This window comes from Protopterus annectens, chromosome 13.part0 (genome assembly GCF_019279795.1).
Source record: "Protopterus annectens isolate FY-2018-M chromosome 13.part0, PAN1.0, whole genome shotgun sequence".
Lineage (NCBI taxonomy): Eukaryota > Metazoa > Chordata > Ceratodontiformes > Protopteridae > Protopterus > Protopterus annectens.
The window spans coordinates 110,719,381-110,742,004 of record NC_056747.1 but is presented as its reverse complement, the minus strand read 5'-3'; the positions used below and the strand labels follow the sequence as shown (position 1 = coordinate 110,742,004).

At 40.5% G+C, this 22,624-nt stretch overlaps 1 protein-coding gene across 1 annotated transcript in view; it reads right to left on the bottom strand.

Annotated features, from left to right (window-relative positions):
* Window positions 1-22,624, bottom strand: part of LOC122787839 (dedicator of cytokinesis protein 7-like) — a 4,057,077-nt gene that overhangs the window by 573,693 nt on the left and 3,460,760 nt on the right. The window contains exons 34-35 of the mRNA XM_044054755.1: window positions 14,951-15,050; window positions 5,540-5,674 (exon numbers count right to left, since the gene is read on the bottom strand). Coding sequence (XP_043910690.1) covers window positions 5,540-5,674; window positions 14,951-15,050 — 235 coding nt within the window. The remainder of the gene's footprint in view (window positions 1-5,539; window positions 5,675-14,950; window positions 15,051-22,624) is intronic.

The following is a 22,624-nucleotide window of genomic DNA, read 5'->3' as shown; positions in this document are numbered from 1 at the left end:
TTAAGCCCACAGAATGTTTAATGTTAGTGTATGTTAGTGTACAGTCTTTTGACGTCTAACGTCACCCAATAGAAATCCCATATATATATACCTATAGCAACATATTCTTGCAATACAATAGGGGTGATTTATGCTCTCCGGTGTTCCTGCAACCTATTTTATATTGGGGAAACCAAGAGAACTTTTAAAAGTAGGCTGCAGGAACATATAAGAGACATAAGAATAATAAATTAGAAAGTCTAGTAGCTTGCCATTTTAATAATACACATGGGGGGCGGGGATTACACAGCGTTAAAAGGTTGTATTCTAGAACACATTACAGCAGAAAATTTGGATTGTTTAAAGAATAAATTATTATATAAAGAAATTATCTTCATTTTAAAGTATGGTCCTATGACACCTGCTGGTTTGAATAAAGAACACAAATGGAAATTTCTTATATAAATAGATTACTTGATTGTTTGAATTTTAAATTTAATAATTAATGTTGATTACTAATTGTTTAGTATATATAAAGGTTTAATTTTTGGGTGTGTTTTATCTCCTGGAAGGCTTGTAAGTCGAGGTGCTAGAGTTTTGAGTCTGTGTTCACTAGAATTATGCTTATTAAATCGTTTTTATTGGCTATCTGTTGTGGATTATTTCATTCTTTCTGTGGTTCATCCATGTTGACACTACCTTGACAGCACATAGTAGCATATCATTCAGTGTATGTTCGACAGGTGTGCTGGTCACCTGGGTTTTGCATATATGGCTGTGCTGTACTTGTACCTTGTATCAGTGAAGTACAGGTGCACCTGACATGTTATTTCATATAATGGCTCTCTGTTTCTCCCCTCCCTCTTTGCCAGTATCCATTATTTTTAATTTCTTTTTCTCTGTTTATGTTATTTCTCACCTTTTATTTTGTATTTCTGTACAACAGATGTTGCAGCAATGCTAGTGACTGCACCCAACCCCGCCACTTCCCAGTGAGATCTGTCATCTGCCTCACTGCAAGCCAGGAGGGGGCTTCTCAGTGCCTCCACTGGGATAGCCTGAGATGCCATCCTCACCTGTCCCTCATGGGGCTTTACTTGCTGGGAGCACTGTTGTTTCAAATGGTAACTCCACTGGGGTAATTCTTTTGTCACCCACAGGCATCTGGCAGCTGTGTTGTGGGAGCTCTTGGACAGGCATATAAATTCCTGCATTAGCCACATGGAGAGACTCCACTTGTAGTTGGTAGAACTGTATTCCTCCATGGCACTAGCTGAACCAATGAAGCCAGGACGCAGTGGTGAAGGATCACAGGGTATTGTTTTACCTCCCACTGGAAAGACATACCCACCCTGTCTCTCATCATGGTGTTCCCCTTCCTTGTTTGTTGTCCAGCCCTACCCACTACCATTATCTTCTCTTTGTTTCTCTGACATATCTAACTCCACAGTCTTCCTCATCCCCTGTCAGTCTTGCCTGTATTATGTGTTTTTGAGTCTGCCGTTGCTACCCATCTTCACTCTCTCACCATAACTTTACCTTTCTCTACTCCCAACTTTTCTTCTTTGAAAAGAGAAAATGCTCACCTGCCTGACAAAAAAAGCTACCTTTTCTTCCCCCTTTTTCCTCCCGCTGTCCTGTTTCCTCTTGGGCTTATTGCATTTCATATCTTCTATTACACCTGTGTCTTCTTCTGCAAAGGTCCTCCTCTGGCTGCAGATGGGATTACTAATTATCTGCTGTTTGTGCTCTGAGGTTCCACAACAGTAACTCATTTAAGCCTACAATGCCTTTTCTTCTACTTCCAGTTAACACCCAAACCTTCTCATGGCGCCCAGACCTTTTTTGAGTGTGATTTCTTTAACTAAGTTAGTTACCAGCTAACAATAGGCAGTATTTGCAAAGGCAAGGAGTAACTAACAAAATGACACTAAGATTATTTATAGAAGATGTCCTGCAGTACAGAAATGAATTAGTGTTTGCCACTTATTATTTATATTTTCAGATTTACGTTCATATTTTTTATAACTGAAAGACCTGTATGCTATTGAGGGGTATGGTGTGAAATGCCATGGTGGGAGACAGGAAAATCCATTGTGAATGTCCATTTATATCAAACTATACTGGAAACACTGCTAGTTGTTTGTTACTAATTCTGAAAATAAGCAATACAGTCATACATACTTAATATTTCAAAAACAAAGTGATTTGCAAACTATTGCATGGCATCAGATGAAATCTTAGATGAAGAAAGCTGTTATTGATATTTGCATTGTAAGATGCACATCTTGAGAGATATTCAGTGTTATTTATATTGCTAATTAAACAACTGAACATTTATTTTCATATTTCCTTTGGATGAGGAGTTAAACCAAGGCTACATCTGCATGAGTTGGTGGCAGCTAAGATGGATGTAAAAGATCTCACAGCACCTATTGAAAAGAGTAGCAGTGTTTTGTTTATATACAAAAAGAACTCTTATTTACAACATATTTACAAATATTTACAAATGTACAAGTATATAAATATACAAATCTGTTTACACATATTCATAATTTTCTTTACCATCATACTAAATGTTCATCCCCTTAGACCCCCACTCCTTTTTCCATAACCGCCATCTGATTTTACTTAATATTATTGCTAAAATCCATCATTAAACATAATTTAATTTATTCTTTCATTCCATGTAACTCATATAACATAAAAAACTGTTTATCATTCTTAACATATTCTTTATTTCTATTCTTATAATATCTATATTTAATCATAACATGTTTATTTTATCCACTTATTTTATATCTTCAAAAAATCTTTTTTATATAGTTTTACCCATAACTTTTTTACTCCTTTACATGTTCCATAGTTTATTCTTCATGAAAATGTAAACATATTCATATTCCCCAATGCCCTGGCCAAAATTATCCTAGTAGTAGTATACATACCACCTCAGGTCTCCCCTGAAAAGAGGCTACAAGCTACTAGTCTAGTGGGACTAACCCAGTCAACAAAGGATATATTAAATAAATAAACACATTTCCGTAAATATCTCAATAAACTCAAAGGGAAATTTCTTGCTGACATATGAAAGCTTACACCTGATAACAAAAGTATACTAACACTATATGTTTAGATTGTTTAGTTTGCAAGCTATGACAATTTGTTTGTGAAAGTTTAGCAAAAATTATAACTACAGGTTTGGGCATATTATAATATATTATAGCATTTATGGAAAGACTGTGAAAGCATTGACTATTATCTGCATAAATAATACTTCTTACAGATAACATTGCTGTTTGTACAATTTTAATATCTTATGTTGTTCAAAAAATATTTAAGCAATAACCCACAAATGAGTATATCAGGAGTTACCCCCAATGGTGTGGTTTGATTACAAAGGCGAAGCCAGAGTGATGAAACAAAGCCAGCACTGGGTAAATCCTGATGCACGCACACCCATGAGAGGGTTATTGCTATTATGCAGTGACATTATTTAAGCGAGAAATTGCTTACGTTTATTAAGCAATGTGTTGGTATAACGGTGCCATAGTGCTCTTATCCATCTTTTCCTCGTTGTTCTGTGTTGTTGGTATAACGGTGCCGTAGTGTTCTTATCCATCTTTTCCTCGTTCTTCCGTGTTGTTGGTATAACAATGTCGTAGTTTTCTTATGCATCTTTTCCTCGTTGTTCTGTGTTGTTGGTATAACGGTGCCATAGTGTTCTTATCCATCTTTTCCTTGTTCTTTCGTGTTGTTGGTATAACGGTGTCGTAGTGTTCTTATGCATCTTTTCCTCGTTGTTCTGTGTTGTTGGTATAATGGTGCCGTAGTGCTCTTATCCATTTTTTCCTCGTTCTTCCGTGTTGTTGGTATAACGGTATTGTAGTGTTCTTATCCATCTTTTCCTCGTTCTTCCATGTTGTTGGTATAACTGTGTCGTAGTGTTCTTATCCATCTTTTCCTCGTTCTTCGTGTTTTCTGATGTACGGCGCGTGTGTATGGGACTTTCATTCCCACACTTGCACAGCACTTCAGTGCTGTTGAAGACAAGCAACCTTGAAAAGAGACTCTCTGTTGCTGTTTTAAGTGAAGACATTAAGTCTATGAGGCAAACATTTTGGACAGTTGAGAGGTACTCTCAGAGAGTGAAGGAAAATCAGGTACATTTCTGTGTCTTTATTTTCAAGAACATACCTGGTTTTTCTTTTGTTTTGCACTGTCTCTCAGTAACATTTCCAATAGAAAAGTCTGGCCACTGAATGGTACTTAAGTGGCGGAACTTTTTTCTACTGGTATATGCTCAATTTACAATGGGCGCACTAGTTGTGCTGTCCAATCAGTATGCTTGTTTTTGAATAAGAATTACCCATCAATGTATAATTACATTTATCTTATGCTTTTAAGTTGTTTTTTCAAAAAAAGTGCTCTGGAATGCAAGCATGTGTGTGGGGGCTGATACAGGTGTGACATTTCACACCACCTAGGTGTTAATCAGTTAACTGATTATGAGCTCTGAGTGACATTTCACACCACATAGGTGTTAATGAGTTAACTGATTATGAGCTCTGAGTGACATTTCACACCACATAGGTGTTAATGAGTTAACTGATTATGAGCTCTGAGTGACATTTCACACCACATAAGTGTTAATGAGTTAACTGATTATGAGCTCTGAAGCACAGTGCTCAAACAAAACAGCAACCAGCTCATGAGCATGTTTTTGAATCCCACAGCATAGCTTATGTTAGAACTCACTGACACAACTTCTGTGCTTAGCTTGCACAGAGTTCATAGCTTCACAGGAGATTACTAGGCTAGCAGCCCTTGAGCCTTTACACGCTTAGCCATGTTAATCCCAAATATTCCCATTTGTTCTTTCTGGGGAGTTTACAGAATGAATTTATGAACAGAGTGGGTCTGTGATCAACACTGGCCACCCCTGTCCATGAGGAACATGAGTGTCACCCCAGGGGGCAAATTTGTGGTCTTCCATTCAATTATCTAGGTTGCGTTTGAACAGGGTCAGTGAGGAATCCTGTTTTACAAGAATAGGAACTCTACTCCCGAAAAGCAGCAGTCTCTGGAGTTTTGTGGCAGAAAGCAAATCTAAGTGAAACGCATATGCTAGGATTTGAAAAGACAATACAAGACAATCACTTGAATGTATTCAAACAAAAAAACAAACATCTACAGCGAAAAATAGGTTTTTGGTTCAGCATATTTCCTTTTAAAAGTCATATTTTTATATTTTAGTAGAAAGATTTCTGACCACAAGCATCAAGAAAATATTATCCTCAGAACCAAAAATATATAAGGAAAACAATTTCAATCCAAATCTGCTCAACTATCCTTCAAATATGAGTCCTAAACTATTTTCTTCCCAGATTATAGGGAAACTTAAGTACTGTTAATACCATGAGATGTTTATCTGGGTAACTGCAAATATTATATTAGTCAATATAAAGAAGTAGAAGGGAATAAGAATTCAAAGAATGCAAAAGGAACTGAAACAGACTAAAATGAGTTATTAATGTGATTTTCTTTTCATTCATGCGAATACCTTGGCTACAAAGGCTCTCTGTGTATTCAAGCAGTGCTGTAAGTAGGATGGCGTGTGATTGCAGGCCAGGCTGTGAAGGAGAACCGAAAGTACCCAATCAAATATAACGTTCTTATTGTGTTCTTTAAGGCAGCGCTGTGGAAAAAGTGCAGATACAAATAAGAAAAGGCTGTCACATTCTTTTTTTATTTTTCATTTTACTTATACTTACAAGTCACTTCAACACATCTTTTAGCATGTCTCCAATGCAGTGCATTAAAAATGAACACTGGGTATTCAGTAAAATACTTAAACATTAAATTTAGGAACAGTTTCTTAACTGACAAAAGTTGTCACACTGTTGCTAATAACACTGCAAGTACACACTAGCTGATAAACAGTAAAAGGCAATCCGCACTTTGCTCTTGAGCTGGTTCCTTGATCTTATCTTGATCTCTCCTCCAGAGGAATAACCCTAAGGGGAGACTAAAATCTTACCCGATTGTTGTGCTAGCCTTCTATAAATTACAGCACTGTACTGTTCATAAAATATAAATAATCTCAACCAGAATAAATGCCTTTACCCACTTTCCAGACTACACTTGTCACGTGCTGATCATATACATATGTGTGTGTGTGTGAGTATATATATATATATATATATATATATATATATACATATATATATATATATATATATGTATAGTATCATTGACCTGATGAGTGAGGAGTACAGGAGGATTATAACCTCTTTTGTTCTGGAGGCAATGCCCGTACTTATGAGGTGGGTGACACAGAAAGCCTTTCTTACCACTGCGAAGATGTGGTGGTCAAAGGAAAGGTTATTGTCAACCTGTGTGCCCAAATCTCTCACCACTGATTGTGTGCTCAGGCTGTTGTTATTAATGTGGCAATCTGCAGGGATGTCATCTTTGCCGTAGGAGAAGATAATGCATTCTTTTGCAATGCATTTTAGCCCACGACTTTGGCACCAGTCATTTGTCTGTGTAAGTCCCTCTTGTAGGATGTTGACATTGTCTGGGGACTCGATACTGGTGGAGGTAGAGTCACCTATTTTGAAAGTGTGCATTCTATCTTTGAGACAGTTTGCAACCCACCTGACAATATATGGCTTGATCTCCAGCTGGGTGAGTTTATCAATGATGCCTGAGTGGGGAACAGTGTCAAAGGCCTTGGCCAGGTCCAGGTAGGCTGTATGCATGGATCTGCCAATGTCCTGAGCTTTGGTGACTGTCTTAAAGAAGTCCACCAAGTTCAAGCGGCAGGATCTCCCTTTAACGAAGCCAAACTGTGTTGGTTTGAATGTTTGGAGGACTCCTATATCTTTGTTGATAAGGGCCGGGATTATTCTTTCCATAGCCTTGCAGATTAGGCTGGCCAGGCTTATAGTCTACAGTTCGCAGGGTCAGTGGAGGTGCTTCCTTTATGGAATGGGATGACGGTTGCTGTTTTCCATTCAGAAGGTACAAAACTAGTGCTTAGACTGTGGTTAAAAAGAGTACCCAGTGGTGCAGCTTATTCTTGTTTTAGTCCATTAAGAATGCAGCCTAGGATATTATCAGGTCCCATACAGGCTGTGTTTTTGGCTCTGAAGAGAGTGTTTATGACCTGCTTCTTGCAGAGGTGGAGGGCAGGTGGTAGGGATACTTTTAGGGGATATGTGGCAGCGACAGGGGAGAAGTTTTCACTGAATCTGTCAGTTAGCAGGAAGGATATTTCTAAGGGTTCAGTCTATGTGGTGAAATTAACAACCAGTTCTGTGTAAATCTTGGTTTTTCCTTTAAGGTTTCTGAGGTAGCTAAAGAAGGCCTTATGGTTATTCTTAGTGAAGGAGGCTAATTTGGATTCATAATTAGCTTTAGAATGTTTATGAGGTGTATTATTTGTTTGTTTAAGCCAAGGAGGGAATGCTTCCAATTCAGAGACCATTCCTTCCTGCTCTTGGGCAACAATTTCTTTCTCTTATTGTATCACCTGTTAATGGCGGATGTCCATCTGGCAGGCTTGTTCTTTCTTGAGGATCTTGTCTTTGTCCTATCAGGTACGGCTGAATCAATACATTTGTATAGGTATTTATACAAGGGATTGGTGTAAATCCCATTATAGGTGTCCATGCCATCAATGAGGGCAGGGGCTATGAAGCTATTAATGCTGTCATCTATTAGTATGTAATCGGCTTTAGAGAAGTTTTGTAGACTAGTTGCTGCTAATGTGGGGGGGGAGGGGGCAGATGTTATTGTTACTTCTAATGAGATTGATTTATGAGCAGACCTCACTACGGAAGGCTGCACACATAGGGCAGTGCAATGATCACTCATGTTAGTGAGCACCAGATCCAGAATGTTTGGGTCCTTTATGGGGGTGTCAACCAACTAATCCATGGCACTAGAGTTGATGAAAAACATTTGGGCAAGTGCGTTAGTACCCCTATAATTTACCCAATCTATGGCTGGGTAGTTAAAGTCACCTGAAACCAGGGTGCTTAGTTGTATCTTGAGCAATTCAAATAGATCCAAGTATGCAGTGTGGATATTTTGATTTATGGAGGGGTCCTACAACTGGCAGTAACTTGGAAAGGGGTCTTACCTACAGTCAACTGGACCTGGATTAGTTCAAGGGAATCATTTTGTTTAACCAATCTAGGGGTGCATTTACCTTTGATGAATATTGCTACTCCACCTCCTGTAGTTCTTGCACTTTCAGTTTGTGGTCTGAATGCGTGGAAGGCGTTATAACCTGGTATGGCAGAGGTGCTTTCCGCGGCCTTAAACCAAGTCTCTGTGACTACACAGATGTCAGTATCTTCTAAGGTGAGGGCTGCTTCCAGTGAGTGCAGTTTTAGGTTTAGACTCCTAGCATTTAGCAGCATAACCTTGAGGATGATTTTTGAAGATATTTTTACACTTGGAATTTTGTTGCTGTGACACTGCCTAAAAAAGGCACTATAGGGGAGGAAAGAGCCTTAGCCAGTAACCAAAGTCCCAGAGGAGACAGATGAAACCATACCTGGCAAAGCAGCATGGTCTATCTATCATGTCATCCCAGGCTGACAGGTACTGGATCCCCTTAGAATGACAGCAGAAACTAAATCAATTGTTGAAGTCAATCATTTTTTGTTTATGTTGTGGTATCATCTTAGGTGAAGGTAGTATGCTGTTCAAGGCTAGGGACATACCTGCCTGAGACACATTCAGAGAGCTCAGTCATGTCTCTCTTCATATAGTCCAGTGAGGTACGTTTCAAGTCATTCACACCAACATGAACTATGACATAGTTATAACAGTACTTGTTGTTGAGAGAGACTTGAGTGAGTGTGTGATCTGACAGATCCTGGCACCCAACAGACAGCTGACCGTAACTTTCTCCTTGTCCAGCCTGGTGAGTGGGGCATCTGTAATGTTTCACTATGGAATCGCCTATGACCAAAAAATTTGGTTTAGATGTGCTTTGCCTTAGGGGCTTTAGTGAGATACTTATGCTTGTGGTTTTATGTGTATTGAGTGCTGTAGTTACTGTATTAGGTGTCGCATGTTTGTGTTTTGGAGGTCTCTGGTGTTTAGGTAAATTTCTGATGAGTACCTCTGCGTATGATGGTTTATGCATTGAGACCATGGTTTGTGCAGGAGGTGTAGTATGTGGACTGACAGCCTGTTCAGTGTCACTGTTCTGTGAACAAGAGAGCAAGGATTCCAAATTCTTAGTGTATATGCATCTCTCATAAATTGAGCTTGAATGGTTTAGGAGTCCTGGCTTGTCAGTGTACATGAGGTAATTGCTACACTGGCTCAGAATACCCATGTCAATCAGGCTGACAGGAGAAATGGAGGAGAAATCTGCGGTGCTCTCCAAGCAGCTAAGTGCAGTTTAAGGGACTCCTCAGATGGAGCACAGGCAGCTTCTAAGGGAAAATAAATCTATTTTAGCTTTTGTGTCTATAACTGCCAATGGTTAACTCCACTGCATGGTGCTGCGTGAAGGTGCAGCACAATGGTGCTGCGCGAAGGTGCACTACACGCAAACAGATGCCTCGCATTGCTCAGATGAAGATAGTAGAGCACTAGCTGGTTTCCAAACTCTGTGAACCGGTGTTAAAACAGGCACAAACCTGCAGCTTATGTGGCAACTGTGAGAACCCTTTTTTAAAACAAATTAAGCAATTTTCAAACAAGCTGGCCAGTGGAAGTAAATAATTCTCTATTACATTCAACTTTGATAAAATCCTGAAACCCTGAAAAAACTTATCTCCACATGAACAAATGTGAGTAAAACGTAGTAAGGAATATTTTAGAAGACTTAATCCTGAAAACAGCATTGACATCTAGCAACAAAATCCAAGTAATAAACCAATTTGCTCTTCCTGTCCTAACTTACAGTTTTGCAGTGATTGACTGGCCCCAAAACGTGTTGGACAGATTAGATATTAAAACAAGAAGGATGCTTCATGCTCACCAAATGATCTATACAAATCAATGCAAACCAAGATTATATATTCCCCGTTCCAAAGGAGGGATGGGCCTTCTTGAAATTGATTACATGTACAGATCTGCAATCGTGGGACTACACACATATCTGCTGACCTCACAAAGTTTTGAAACATGAGGAGAATAAATCAAAGATGACTTCCCTGCTTAATCTACCAGAAGCAGGAATGGAAATCGGACTAAATGTGGCTAGAAATCAGACAGCAACTGAATGTGCGAAAAAAACAAAAGAAAGAATATAAGGATAAGATGAAAAGGCAAGAAATGTGGAAAATGCATAAATATAGTTAAAACTATAGAAAACTTCTGGAAGAACCACATGTTGATAAAGAGCAGACGCAGGAATGGTTAAAGAGAGGTGAATTTAAACCAAGAGATGAAAGGTTAATATTGGCGACTCAAGATAGCGGCTACATACATGCTGGTTTACAAAGTCCATTGAACATGTGGGAGAAACAGACAAATATAGGTTTTGTAAAACCGAACTGGAAACAGTCACACACCTCATTGCTGGTTGTGACATACTAATGGCAGAAGGACTGTATACTGAAAGCACAATAATGTGGTGAGACTGTTGCACTGGGGATTGTGCAAACATTATGATTTTGTAGGGGCTGAAAAGCACTGGAAACATGAGACACAAAAAAATCATAGAAAATTATGAAGTCTATATCACATGGGATCATCCATTACCAACAATTTAAAAGACAGATGCTAGAAAAACTGGATATAGTGGTCCAGGAAAATAAGATAAAAGTAGCATTGATCATTGAAATCACCACACCCAGTGACTACAGCGTCCTGCGCACGGACAGACAAAGTTATAAAATATCAGGATCTGTAAGCAGAAATGAGAGCAATGTGGAAGAAACATACCCAAGTAGTTTCAATAGTAGTAGGAGCAATGGGTCTTACAAAAAAAGAGTCTCAAGTCTTATTTAGATACGATACCAATACATGTAACTCCATACGAACTGCAGAAGGAGTCATTACTGGGCACACTGCGGGTGCTGAGAAGAGCACTTTTGGCTGACATCAAAGAGTGAAACAATACTAATTTCATGAACTTTAATCATACTTCGACTTAGGAATGGGGTCCATTCCCATTATAGTATTAGAAACCCAAATGTCTTGGAGAAATTAAAAAGAGAGAGGTATATCTGGCATGGGATACTGCTGCTGTGGAACAGACTTTCCATCTACATAAAGTTCATCCCTGTCCATTTTCAAGTGCAACATACATCGATGAATGGGAAAAAGAAACTTTACTCCAGGACTACTCCATGTACAACTAATGGACAAAGACAGCACCTAAATGCTTTATTCCATGCATGACTCCCCTCAAATTATCTATGGTATAATCCCATTTATTCTCACTAGGGTTAATATATAATTATTGACCATGGGATGGGTAAGGTCAATCTGTAACCAAATGGGGAAACTGGCTAGGCTTAAAATGGCCTACAAGGGCAGCTAGCCTAGTACTTACCCATGAACCCTTAGGAAATCAAACTATTTTCAATATAAATCAATGAATAAAATGTTCTCATCATGGAAAGTGCTCTCTGTGATCCATAAAAACTTACAGCAGGGAGGCAAACACCTTAACTGTAAAATAAAATTGCACATCATGACACCCACCCATATGATAAAGATGCTGGGTGAGATAGAGGAGAAATGGCTCCTGAGGGTACTAGTAGGAGTGTGGAGAGAAAGGCGTATCCCAGATGACTGGAGAAAAAGAAACTAGTGCCAGTGTTCAAGAACAAAGGGGACATCCACAACTGTGGGCAATACAGAGGTAAACTCCTGTCACACTGATGAAAGTTCTGGAGATGGTGATTAACAGATGACTAAGCAGAGTAGTAGAAAGTACGATGAGAGATGAGCAGTTTGTATTCAGATCAGAATGCAGCTCAACTGATCCGATGTTTGCAGTGAGACAGGTAGATGAGAAGCTTGAGATGAGGAAAGAGTCTAACTGGACATTCCTAGACTTGGAGAAAGCATATGATAAGGTCCTAAAAAAAGCTGATTTGGGCAGCATATTATAAGGTCCTAAAAAAGCTGATTTGGGCAGCATATTATAAGGTCCCAAAAAAGCTGATTTGGGTAGTACTGTGATAGTTTAAAGTCCCAGAAACATTGGTAGAATTAGTGCAAGTTATTTATGTACAAGGATCTAATGGACAGTGTTCAGTCTTACAGAGGGGTTCCTAGTGGGAGTGAATGTGCACCAGGATTCAGCTCTGAGTCCACTGGCATTCATACTGGTGATGGACTACCTTAGCAAACAGGTCAGAGGGGACAGATCAACAAAGCTGTTGTATGCAGATGATGTGACATTACAGGCAGACTCTGAGCAAGAACTTCAGCAAAGGACAGGGGAATAGAATGCAAAACTGAAGGCACATGGGATGAAAATGAGTACAGATAAGATGGTTGTAATGGCAGAAAATGGTGGAACTCAGAGGAAAACTGAGAATTGAGATAGAAGGGAAAATAGTGGAACAGGATGACAGCTTCAAGTATCTGGGAGGGGAGATGGAGAACAAGGGAAGTCTGTAATAGGTGCTGCAGCCAACTAGCACAGAGTGGCAGGTGTAGTATATGACAGAAGAATGCCAATGAAGCTGAACAGTAAGGTGCAGAAAATGGGGATAAATAGTTTAAAAAGACAGAGAAACACAGATAATATACAAACACATACAATATAGATGCATTAAAATCTAAAGAAAACATAGTTTTTTTAATTTCTGTTTTTGTTGAGTGGGTTAGTTCCACTAGGCCAGTAGCCTCCTTTCAAGGAAGACCTGAGGTGGTATTCATACTGACTAGGGGAAAGTTGGCCAAGGCACCATGGAACTTCCCCTACTCTTTTCTTCAGTAAGTGTTATGGGCTCTTTTGCATCCCCCTAAACTACCACCAACTCAGGCAGATGGGGCCTTAGTTTAACATCTCCCCCTTATGCTACATTGTAATGTCAGTACTGGAAATTAATTCACAAACCTGGAGTGGGAATAGAACCCACAGCCTTCTGATCTTCCAGCACCAAAGTTGAATCTACTACCTGTTGACCTAACAACACTACTACTGCTACAGGTACTACACATTAGGCTGTGACTTCACTCTAGAGTGGTAATAGTGAAAACACTGCTGCCCAGAACAGTCACCACTGAGGATTAATATTTGCAAGCAAGGTAGGGTGAGTTGTGCAAAGGTAATAGCTGCAAAATCAAAAATAGTGATGACACTTCCATAATCACCTTCTGAAAATGCAGAGGTAAAATTGTAACCTTTTATTTAAAAAAACAAAAAATGACTAACTGTTGTTAAGTCATTTTCCAAGCTGTAAATCTTGTGGCTGTCACACCAATTACCACAGAAGGGATATAAGAAAGCCCTAGCTAGGCAGTGGAGAGCTGATGCCATATATTTTCATTTGAGAATATAGACTACATCTAACTGCTTTTATCTCACTATACAGTTTGCCCTTCTGCCACTCCTACATACTCCTCCCTTATTTAAGTAACTCTAAAGTCAGTTGCTACCCCTGGGGCAGTTGCAGTGCTCAAAACAATGACCAAAGTGCTTTTAATTGTAGCTTATCAGACACATCGAGTGTGGATTTCCTAAAATCCAGTAGACTACAACTTATGCATGGATACTGATAATGCTTTTAGCTAGGTGAGTGGGACAGGTGAGACCTCCATTTTGTTAAATATGACAACAGCTACCACTTGAATTCTCACACTGAAGAAACTGCAGGATAGCACAGCTCAATAGTGTAGGCCAAAAGCACTGAATATCATAACACAATAGTCTTCATAGCAGTATTAGTATAGGAAATTGCCCAATTTTTAGAAAGGAAAAAAATGGCACAATAAAAAGGGTAAAGAAATAAAAAGTCTCTCCACTTCCTGTGGTTACACTGGGCATGTAGTACTTACTTTCATGGATCTGCTTTTCTGGGAGTACTTACAGATGCTGTCAATATAACTACAAAACATTGCCTCGAATGGCTTACAATTCTTGTTTATATCATACAACATAGTGGTAATCATGGGGAGGAGACAGGCAGATATATATGCAGGAGGAAAATCACTGCTGGAATGTTTAATTTGAAGAGAAGATGTTTAAAGCACCAGAAGGAATACTTATCAGAAATAGGGGAAAAGTAACACAATCCAATACCATCTGATACCTAACTAAATTCTGGAGCTAGGTTATGTAGAAACTGCATACTGTGCTATTGCACAGTTAATGTGATGGAGAAAATAAATCTAATATATAATCTCAGCACAGTGTATTATCGAACCCTTTGTGATTTGTGGCATTGTGAAATCAGTGGTCTGCCCTAAGAACAGAGAGCATTGCCAGTACCATGTCCTCATGCTTAGTAGGATCAGGAAAAAAAGAAAGAGAGAAACAGAAATGTTCTCCAAGAGATGAACAAGTCATTACTAAATATAAATTTATGGAGGGGGGGTGAGCTCTGAACCTAGGCCAGATATATAGCCAGAGCAAAGTACTGCCATTTAGTCTGTGGAATACCGAAAAGGACACCCATGGCACATATCAAGTAAAAAAAAAACTGGTTTTGCTACTTGATAAAATCTGTTTTAATTTTGAAACAGCTGCTATTTGCTTTGCTACTGTTCAGGATGTATACCTAATTAAGATTCTAAATAGTTGTTTTACATGTAACTTAATTGCAGAATGTTGCAGCTTTAGCAAAAAAATAAGCATTAGCTTCCAACAAATAATTAAGTCACATGATCACATTACATAATCACTTTGCACTCTCTCACAGTCATGCATGGGACAGCAATATATTTTGTACAAGGACGTGCACCACATTAGACCACCCTGCACACATCTTACTGCATCAGAGTGAAGTACTACATTCAGCAGCATAAATCGTCTTACCTGTACAATTATTTCAAGCGTGTCGACAACAATTAGATTGACTTCTGTTGCGAGATTTCTTTTTATCAGGTCATCTTGATCCTGTTCTGCTTTAATTTTACTGCATAAAAATATCATTATATATAGTGAAATTAAAAAAAGGCATGTGATACAATAAGAAACACTGTACATTCAGAGTGAGGTAGCACATTGCAAATGTGAACTGCTTGTTAAAGCAGTTGTTTTCCCCTTAATTCTGAATAACTAGATCTGTGAATATAAGAATATACTAATTAATATATTCCTTAATTCTGTACAATTCATATGTAACACTGATTTACAATGCAAATAAAATAATTTACTATTAACAAACATTACAAAGATTCAAAGTGGAGGTCTATAGGAGCATGTAAAAATGCTTTCAACATTCTCATGTAGTCTTGAAAAAATAAGACAAACATTTTTTCTTGTTCCCTAATCTTTTATCGACTTTAATATAATCGTATTCAGGCCTAGTCATAAAACTGTGGATTGGCAATTCAGTCACAACTGACAAAAGCCATCAACAACATGATCCTTTATAATAGCATTTCTAATACATTCAAATATCTACCAGTAGGCTTTTCACCGTTGACTCAGATGTGACAAAGCTAGGTTTAAATGAGAGCTGAATGTCACAGAGCATCAGTGAAAACTCCCTCCCCAGTCTGGACTGCACTATTCAAAACAAAATATGAACTAAATATCAAAGCCATAAAATGATTCTGCAGTTATATTTTAACTATTGAGAAGATCAACAGTTTGGAAGATTATAACCCTCCACTACCTTTGAAGCTAACCAGACACTAAAGTTATTAGTCCGAAGAATTAAATTATCTTGTCATAATAAAGCATTAATTAACACAATAACAGAAGTCACTCTTTCTTTCAGGACAAAAGAAAAAGGAAAAATCAGACATAAAATCTGCGAAGTAGAATATTCTGGACTTTTACCAGGGTTTCATTTTGAACTGTACTTTCCCTCTAATCCTTCTTGAGATGTAACTTGTAGCCCTTCTGCTTGCACCCCCCCATACATAGGAAACATATATTCAAAATGGGTGTTAGACGAGGGGGGGGGTGTCATGAAACAGCTGAGAGTGAGAATTTGCCCTTTCCTTACTGTTGAACAATCTCAGAGTTGGTATATATTATTAGCAGGGAGGCAGGAGGGTGACTTACCTCTGTGCAAAAACATGAGTTTTATTTTCATTATTTTGTTTTAATCCTTTCAGATCAAAGTTTTGCCATTCAATGTATTTGTACTTCAATATTTTGAAGCACATCTATCTATCTATCTATATATATATATATATATATATATATATATATATATATATATATATATATATATATATACATATATATATATATATATATATATATATATATATATAAATATATATATATATATATACACACACATATACACACACATACATATCTACATTTGCACACTATATATATTGGTTTCACTTTGGAGTGTTGAAGTACCGAAATCTCGAAATTCAAAATATCGAGATCACAATGCTGAAAGGTCAGTATGCTGAAATTTCATAATGTCGAGTGTTAGAATGTCGAATCAGCTGTTTAAACACTGTTATGATGTTTAAATTGGATGCTGTGGCTTTAAGATGTGTTACGTTTTAGGACGGTAAATAAGCAGGAAACATGGCTGTAGTTACCGGTCAAGCTCCATTACGTATCGGAGAGATATATAGTAATGTTCAGTCTGTCAGCAGTGAAATAGTGTTCTTAACAGAATGTTAAGGAGAGTCGTTGCAATTTAAACAGGCAGCTATGCAGAGTGAAACAAAGAAGTTATGTACTCACCTTAACGTTCCATGTGAATTGTTTATCTCGCCTTTATTCTCACTGATGGGTTCGGAGCCGATCCTCACTCCGACATGGCCGATAGCAAAGCTCAAGGTTTGCCAGTAGCTCAAGACCAAGCCCCTTATCCCACAATGCACTGCTGGAATTACCTCAGATCTTGTTTGCTGCGAATATATATATCCTATTATTTTTTTTCTTTTTCTACAAGGAAGTACTTCCCAAAGGGGAAGAAGAAGTATTGAATAACCAGGATGGTACTAGCCTCTAAATCAACTGTCAGCCAGGAGGGGGAAGGAGGGAGGGACGTGAGAATAAAGGCGAGATACACAACTCACATGGAACGTTATGGTGAGTACATAAATTCTTTATGTGAAGTTGCTGAATCTCGCCGTTTATTCTCACTGATGGGTATCGTCCATAGCACCCTCAATCTTGGGTGGCTCATGGAAGTACGTTTTTCAGCACCATGGAACCAAAGGAAGACCTGTCCCTGGAAGCCTTATCTACTCTGTAATGCGTGATAAAGGTATGAGGCTTAGACCAAGTGGCTGCAGCACAAAAATTGTCAAGAGGCAATTTAGCTTGAAAGGCAGAAGATGTAGAAACGACTCTGGCAGAATGAGCCTTAGGTTTGTGTGTCAATGGCATGTTTGCACTCGCATAAACAAAGGATATACAATGTGATAACCACTTAGACAGGGTTGTTTTAGCCACTGGTTTACCTTTTCTGGCCTCCGAAAAGGATACGAAAAATTGATCTGATTTTCTAATATCCTTAGTTCTATCAAAATAAAATCTGAGCTGTCTGTGTACGTCAAGTTTGTGCAGCATGTTTTCCAATTTGTTAGAGTGGTTGGGAAAAAAGACTGGCAACTCAATGACCTGATTGATACTGGATTCAGAACAGACTTTAGGCAAAAAGGAGGGGTTTGTTCTGAGAGATACTCTATCAGCATGGAAAATCATGTAAGGAGGTGTGATAGATAATGCTTGAAGTTCTGACACTCTGCAGGTAGAAGTAATGGCTACTAGAAATATAGTCTTCCAGGACAAATATTTGAGATTACAAGAAGATGCTGGTTCAAAGGGGGGGAGAATTATTTGAGACAGCATAAAATTCAAATTCCATTCAGAATAAGGGATTTTGACAGGAGGTCTCATGTGAAAAGCCCCTTTAAGAAAAGCCTTAGATAACTTATGGCCTATAACGTTCAACCCACCGAATCCAAGGTGGAAATTTGATATGGTGGCTAACTGGACTCCAACTGTGGCAGCTGCTGCTCCTTCCTTAAAAATGTTTGTCAAAAAATCTAAAATGGATGATAGAGGAGCTCGGAAAGGGTCGATTTTCTGTATACTGGCCAAAATTAAGAACCTGTTCCACTTACTGTGGTATAGTTTCCTGGTGGATGGCTTGTGAGAAGACAAAATGATTTGTCTTGTATCATCTGAGAGTGAATGAAGCCTGGCAATTAGGGGAAGTGGATTAGCCAAGCAGTCAGCTTTAGGGACTGCAATGAAGAATGGAGGTCCCCTGACGGGTGTGTCAGAAGGTCCGGAACTGGGTCCAGGATCCATGGATCCTCCAGCAGATGATGGTGAAGGAAGGGGAACCAAATCTGTCAAGGCCAGTAGGGGGCTATGCGGATAACTGCCCTTCCCAGCGATTTTGCTTTCTGTAAAACCTTGGGTATCAATGGAATAGGTGGGAATGCATATAGGAGACCCGGAGGCCAATCGTGTACAAGTGCATTTCTCGGGGAATGACCTGGAGGTGGTATTAGGGCAAAGTAGCTTCTGCATTTGATATTGATGTGACTGGCAAAGAGGCCCCATTTATGGAAAATCAAATCCGCAACTCGTTGGTTGAGAGACCACTCATGAGGCAACAGTATTGTCCTGCTCAGCTTGTCCGCTATCATGTTGGATTTCCCCGGGATGTGCGTTGCTATCAGAAAACGGTGGGATGACACAGCCCATTGCCATACCCTGAGGGCTTCTCAACAAAGGGGGTAAGACTTGGTTCTGCCTTATTTGTTCAAATACCAGACCACTGACATGTTGTCCGTCTGAATTGCAATTGTCCCTAGAGGAAGAGAGTCCTGAAAGTATTGCACCACCAGAAGTACCGCTCTCAACTCCAGTACATTGATATGCAAATGTGACTTGATCCGTCCATGTGCCTTGGGTAGTCTTTCCCTGAAAATGCCCCCCCCCCACCCTATCAGGGAAGCGTCCATGGTCACAGTGGCTACTGGGGGGGGGACAAAGGGTCTTCCGATTGTGACATGAAGAGGCATCAACCACCACCGAAGGTCTCTCTTGTAAGAATCTGTGACGAGAATCATGTGATGCATCGGTAGCTTTTGGTAAGACCACTGAGTGAAGAGGAGCCATTGAAGGATTCACATATGCATCCTTGTGAGTGGTACAGCCAGGATTGCTGCCGCCATCAAACCTAGCACCTTCAAGAACTCTGCTGCTGTAGCTTTGTTCTTTGACATGTTGGCGAAGAAGTGAGACTCTTTCGATTGGAAGATGTAGAGTGGTGGTTGAGGTATCTAACTCTGCTCCTATAAAAACGGTATGCAGTGATGGCGATAAGGCAGACTTTTCTAAGTTGATTGTAATGCCTAACTGATGGCAGAGTGTCAGAGTATATTGTGTTGCCTGAGTCAATTAATGCCTGGTGGTAGTGGTGAGGAGCCAATCGTCTAGGTATGGAAGCACCTGGAATCCTAGATGCCTCAGGTGAGCCGTGACCACTGCCATGCATTTGGTGAACACTCTGTGGTCTGTAGTGAGACCAAAGGGCAGGGCTCGAAACTGGTAATGATTGGCTTCCAGCCGGAAACGCAGGTGATCCCTGGAGCATCTGTTCATCTTTAGTACGTGTCCTTGAGATCTACGGAGCACATCCAATCGCCTTTCCCTAGGAACGGAAGAATGAACTGAAGAGTGACCATTCTGAACTTCCCTTTCTTTACAAATTGGTTGAGTCTGCTGAGGTCCAAGATAGGTCTCCAGTCCCCTGTTTTCTTTGGTACCAAAAAGAATCTTGAGTAAGTTCTGAATCCAACTTGGTCTGCTGGGACTGGTTGGATGACTCTTTTTTCTAGCAATTTTTGGACCTCTACGATTGCTTGTTCCCTAAGACTGGGTGGAACATCTGGGATTCTGTTTACAGGAGTGGGAGGGGAAGAGAACGGTATGAAATATCATCTGGAAATGAGGCTTTGTACCCATGTATCTGACGTTAGGTTTAGCCAGGCTTCTGGGTACAAAGATAAGTGACCCCCGACAACCTCCAGAGCTGGACAGCCGGGCCTCCTTCCAGGAGCACTGGTAGGGCTGACCAGAGAACTGGCCTCTGTCACCCTGTTGCTGCGGACCCCCTCTGCCACGCAGGTGGTGTCTTCCACTATAACCCTCTCCTCTGCCTCTAGAGGGGGTTTCTCCACGTGTGTCCTGAAAGGCTCCCTGTGCTTTTCGGAACCACATTTCCCCACCCTTGGGATAGGGCTGATTAGGGGTAGAAAAACGGACTACAACAGCAGATAGGGTCTTGCCTTCCTGCTCACACCTTGTTAAAGTTTCCTTTACTTTAGGCCCAAACAGTGATGAGCCATCAAATGAGGTGTTGATAAAGGAAGACTTAAAGGGCTCCACAAATGAACAGCAATGCATCCAGGCTTGTCTCCGCACAGCAATGCCTGAACTAGCGGCTCTACTCGAACCACCCGCTGCATAAGATATGAGACACATGGACGAGTTCACAACCGAGTTTAGAGTAGCAAGCTGTGTGTTGACTTTGTCGGCAAACCCTGCAGCTACCGTACCCTGGAGAGTATCTCCTAGCTCTTTCAGGCGATCTCTTTGCAGTCTCGTGAAATGGGTTAAATAGTTCAGCGATCACAGAGAAAAAGTCGCTGAACTAAACATGCGTTTCCCATATCTATCCATGATCCTACAATCTCTGTTAGGAGGATGGATAGATGCGGATGTTTCAGACACTACCTTTTTGGTGGCTGCAGCTACCACCATGGCATCAACAGGCACTCCTTTGCTCAAAAAGACTATGTCCACTGGGGCAGAGATGAACTTATTCGGCTTCTGAGGGACAGGTTCTATGGCCTCTGGTGACTCCCACGCCTTACGAGAGATCAGATCCATGAGCTCGTCTTAAGGCGGAGACACTCAAGAAGTGGAAGGTTGAGACCAAAAAGCCTTCAAGAGCACTGACTCGGCCTCAGTAGGGGTTTTGGACTGCCAATCACCCCTCTGACTCAGGATCTCTAATATCTCTGCAAAGGAGATATCCTCAGAGGGGGATTGAGGGGACCCTTCTGACTCATCCAAGTCAGTGTCGGATGTCAAAGACTCCTGTGAGGAGTCCAAGTGCCTCCTCTTGCACAGTCTGTTCCTGGGTACCTCCTCAGTAGGGAGATCTGGGGAGGTCTCGGAAGAGCAGGGGACACCCTGTGGGGCTACTTGAGGCTCAGGGTCTCTACGCTTAGGGGGACCGGTAGACGTAGAAGTGGACACAGGAGCTTGAGGGAAGAAGGAAGCCCAAACTGATGCCGACGATGTCTTAGGAGACAGGACTCTCCTCATGGCATCGAAAGTGCCATGGCTCCCATGAGAAGGGGTAGATGGATACGGAGGGACCGTCTGATCCTCCCACACCGAAACCATGGGCTCCGAGCCCGAGGTAGGAGCTGAGCTCATCTGAGCCGAAGCCCTGAGAGGAAGAGTCGGCACCGACAAATTGGTCTGACTATCCTCCCCGGACCCGACAGGAGAGTGTTGGCTCCTAGCATCCTCGGTCAACACCGAGGACATCCAAGTAGATGGAACCAATAACATCAGTGCGGGTCTCGCTTCCATAGGTTCGACAACCATCGGTTCAGACTCCTTCAGCTCCGAGAGTCCAGTACGGCTCAGAGGAGGAGTAGTCAAGTCCGGTTCAATGGTCTTCGGCTCCGACGAAATGGTCGGGGCCGACAACAATTTAGCAAGTCCTGGTGCCCATAGAAGCTTCTGTACTAGCCGATCCATATCCATATCTGAGAGGCTGACCGAAGACTTTGAGGAATGCACCGAAAGTGCTGACTGAAGCAGAGGAGATGAGGGATCCTCAGAGACTGGCTCCAAGACTGGGAGCTGGCTCCGAACCAAAGGGACACTCAGTTCCGAGGACTGTGGAACTGATGACCCCGTACCCTCTGATCTTTTCACCTTCTTAGTAAGTTTAGAATCTGAAGATTTAGAATATTTTGAAGAAGTACTGGCACCTTCCTGGCTACCCAACGCCTCAGAGAAAGTATGCTGCAGCAACCCCCTATCAATGAGTTCTCTCCTTCTCTCTAAGAGAACCCTAGAGGAAAAAGAGTGGCAAATACTGCAAGAGTCTTGGAGGTGTTTAGCCCCCAGACAGTAAACACATTGGACATGCCCATCAGTGATGGACATTTTTTATCCACAATCTGGGCATTTCTTAAACCCCGATTTGGGATGAGACTCTTCCCTCTCATCTGACATGTTTGAAACAGACACACTACAAAATTAACCTGTAGAGGTTAAATACAGGGCTAACTAGGCCCACACTAAAAAAATACTAATAACAAGAATAAAATTGTTAAATCTAAATAGGGCTAAGAAAAGGCCCAACACTAAGAAAACTAAGCCAACACAGGACACTATCTACTACAATCTAACCTACTTATAACTATATTATTTTAACGAGAAACACACACACACACTAAATAAAGAATAATCTATCAAAAGAAGGAGAAAGAATTTTTTTAAAATTGCGATTTA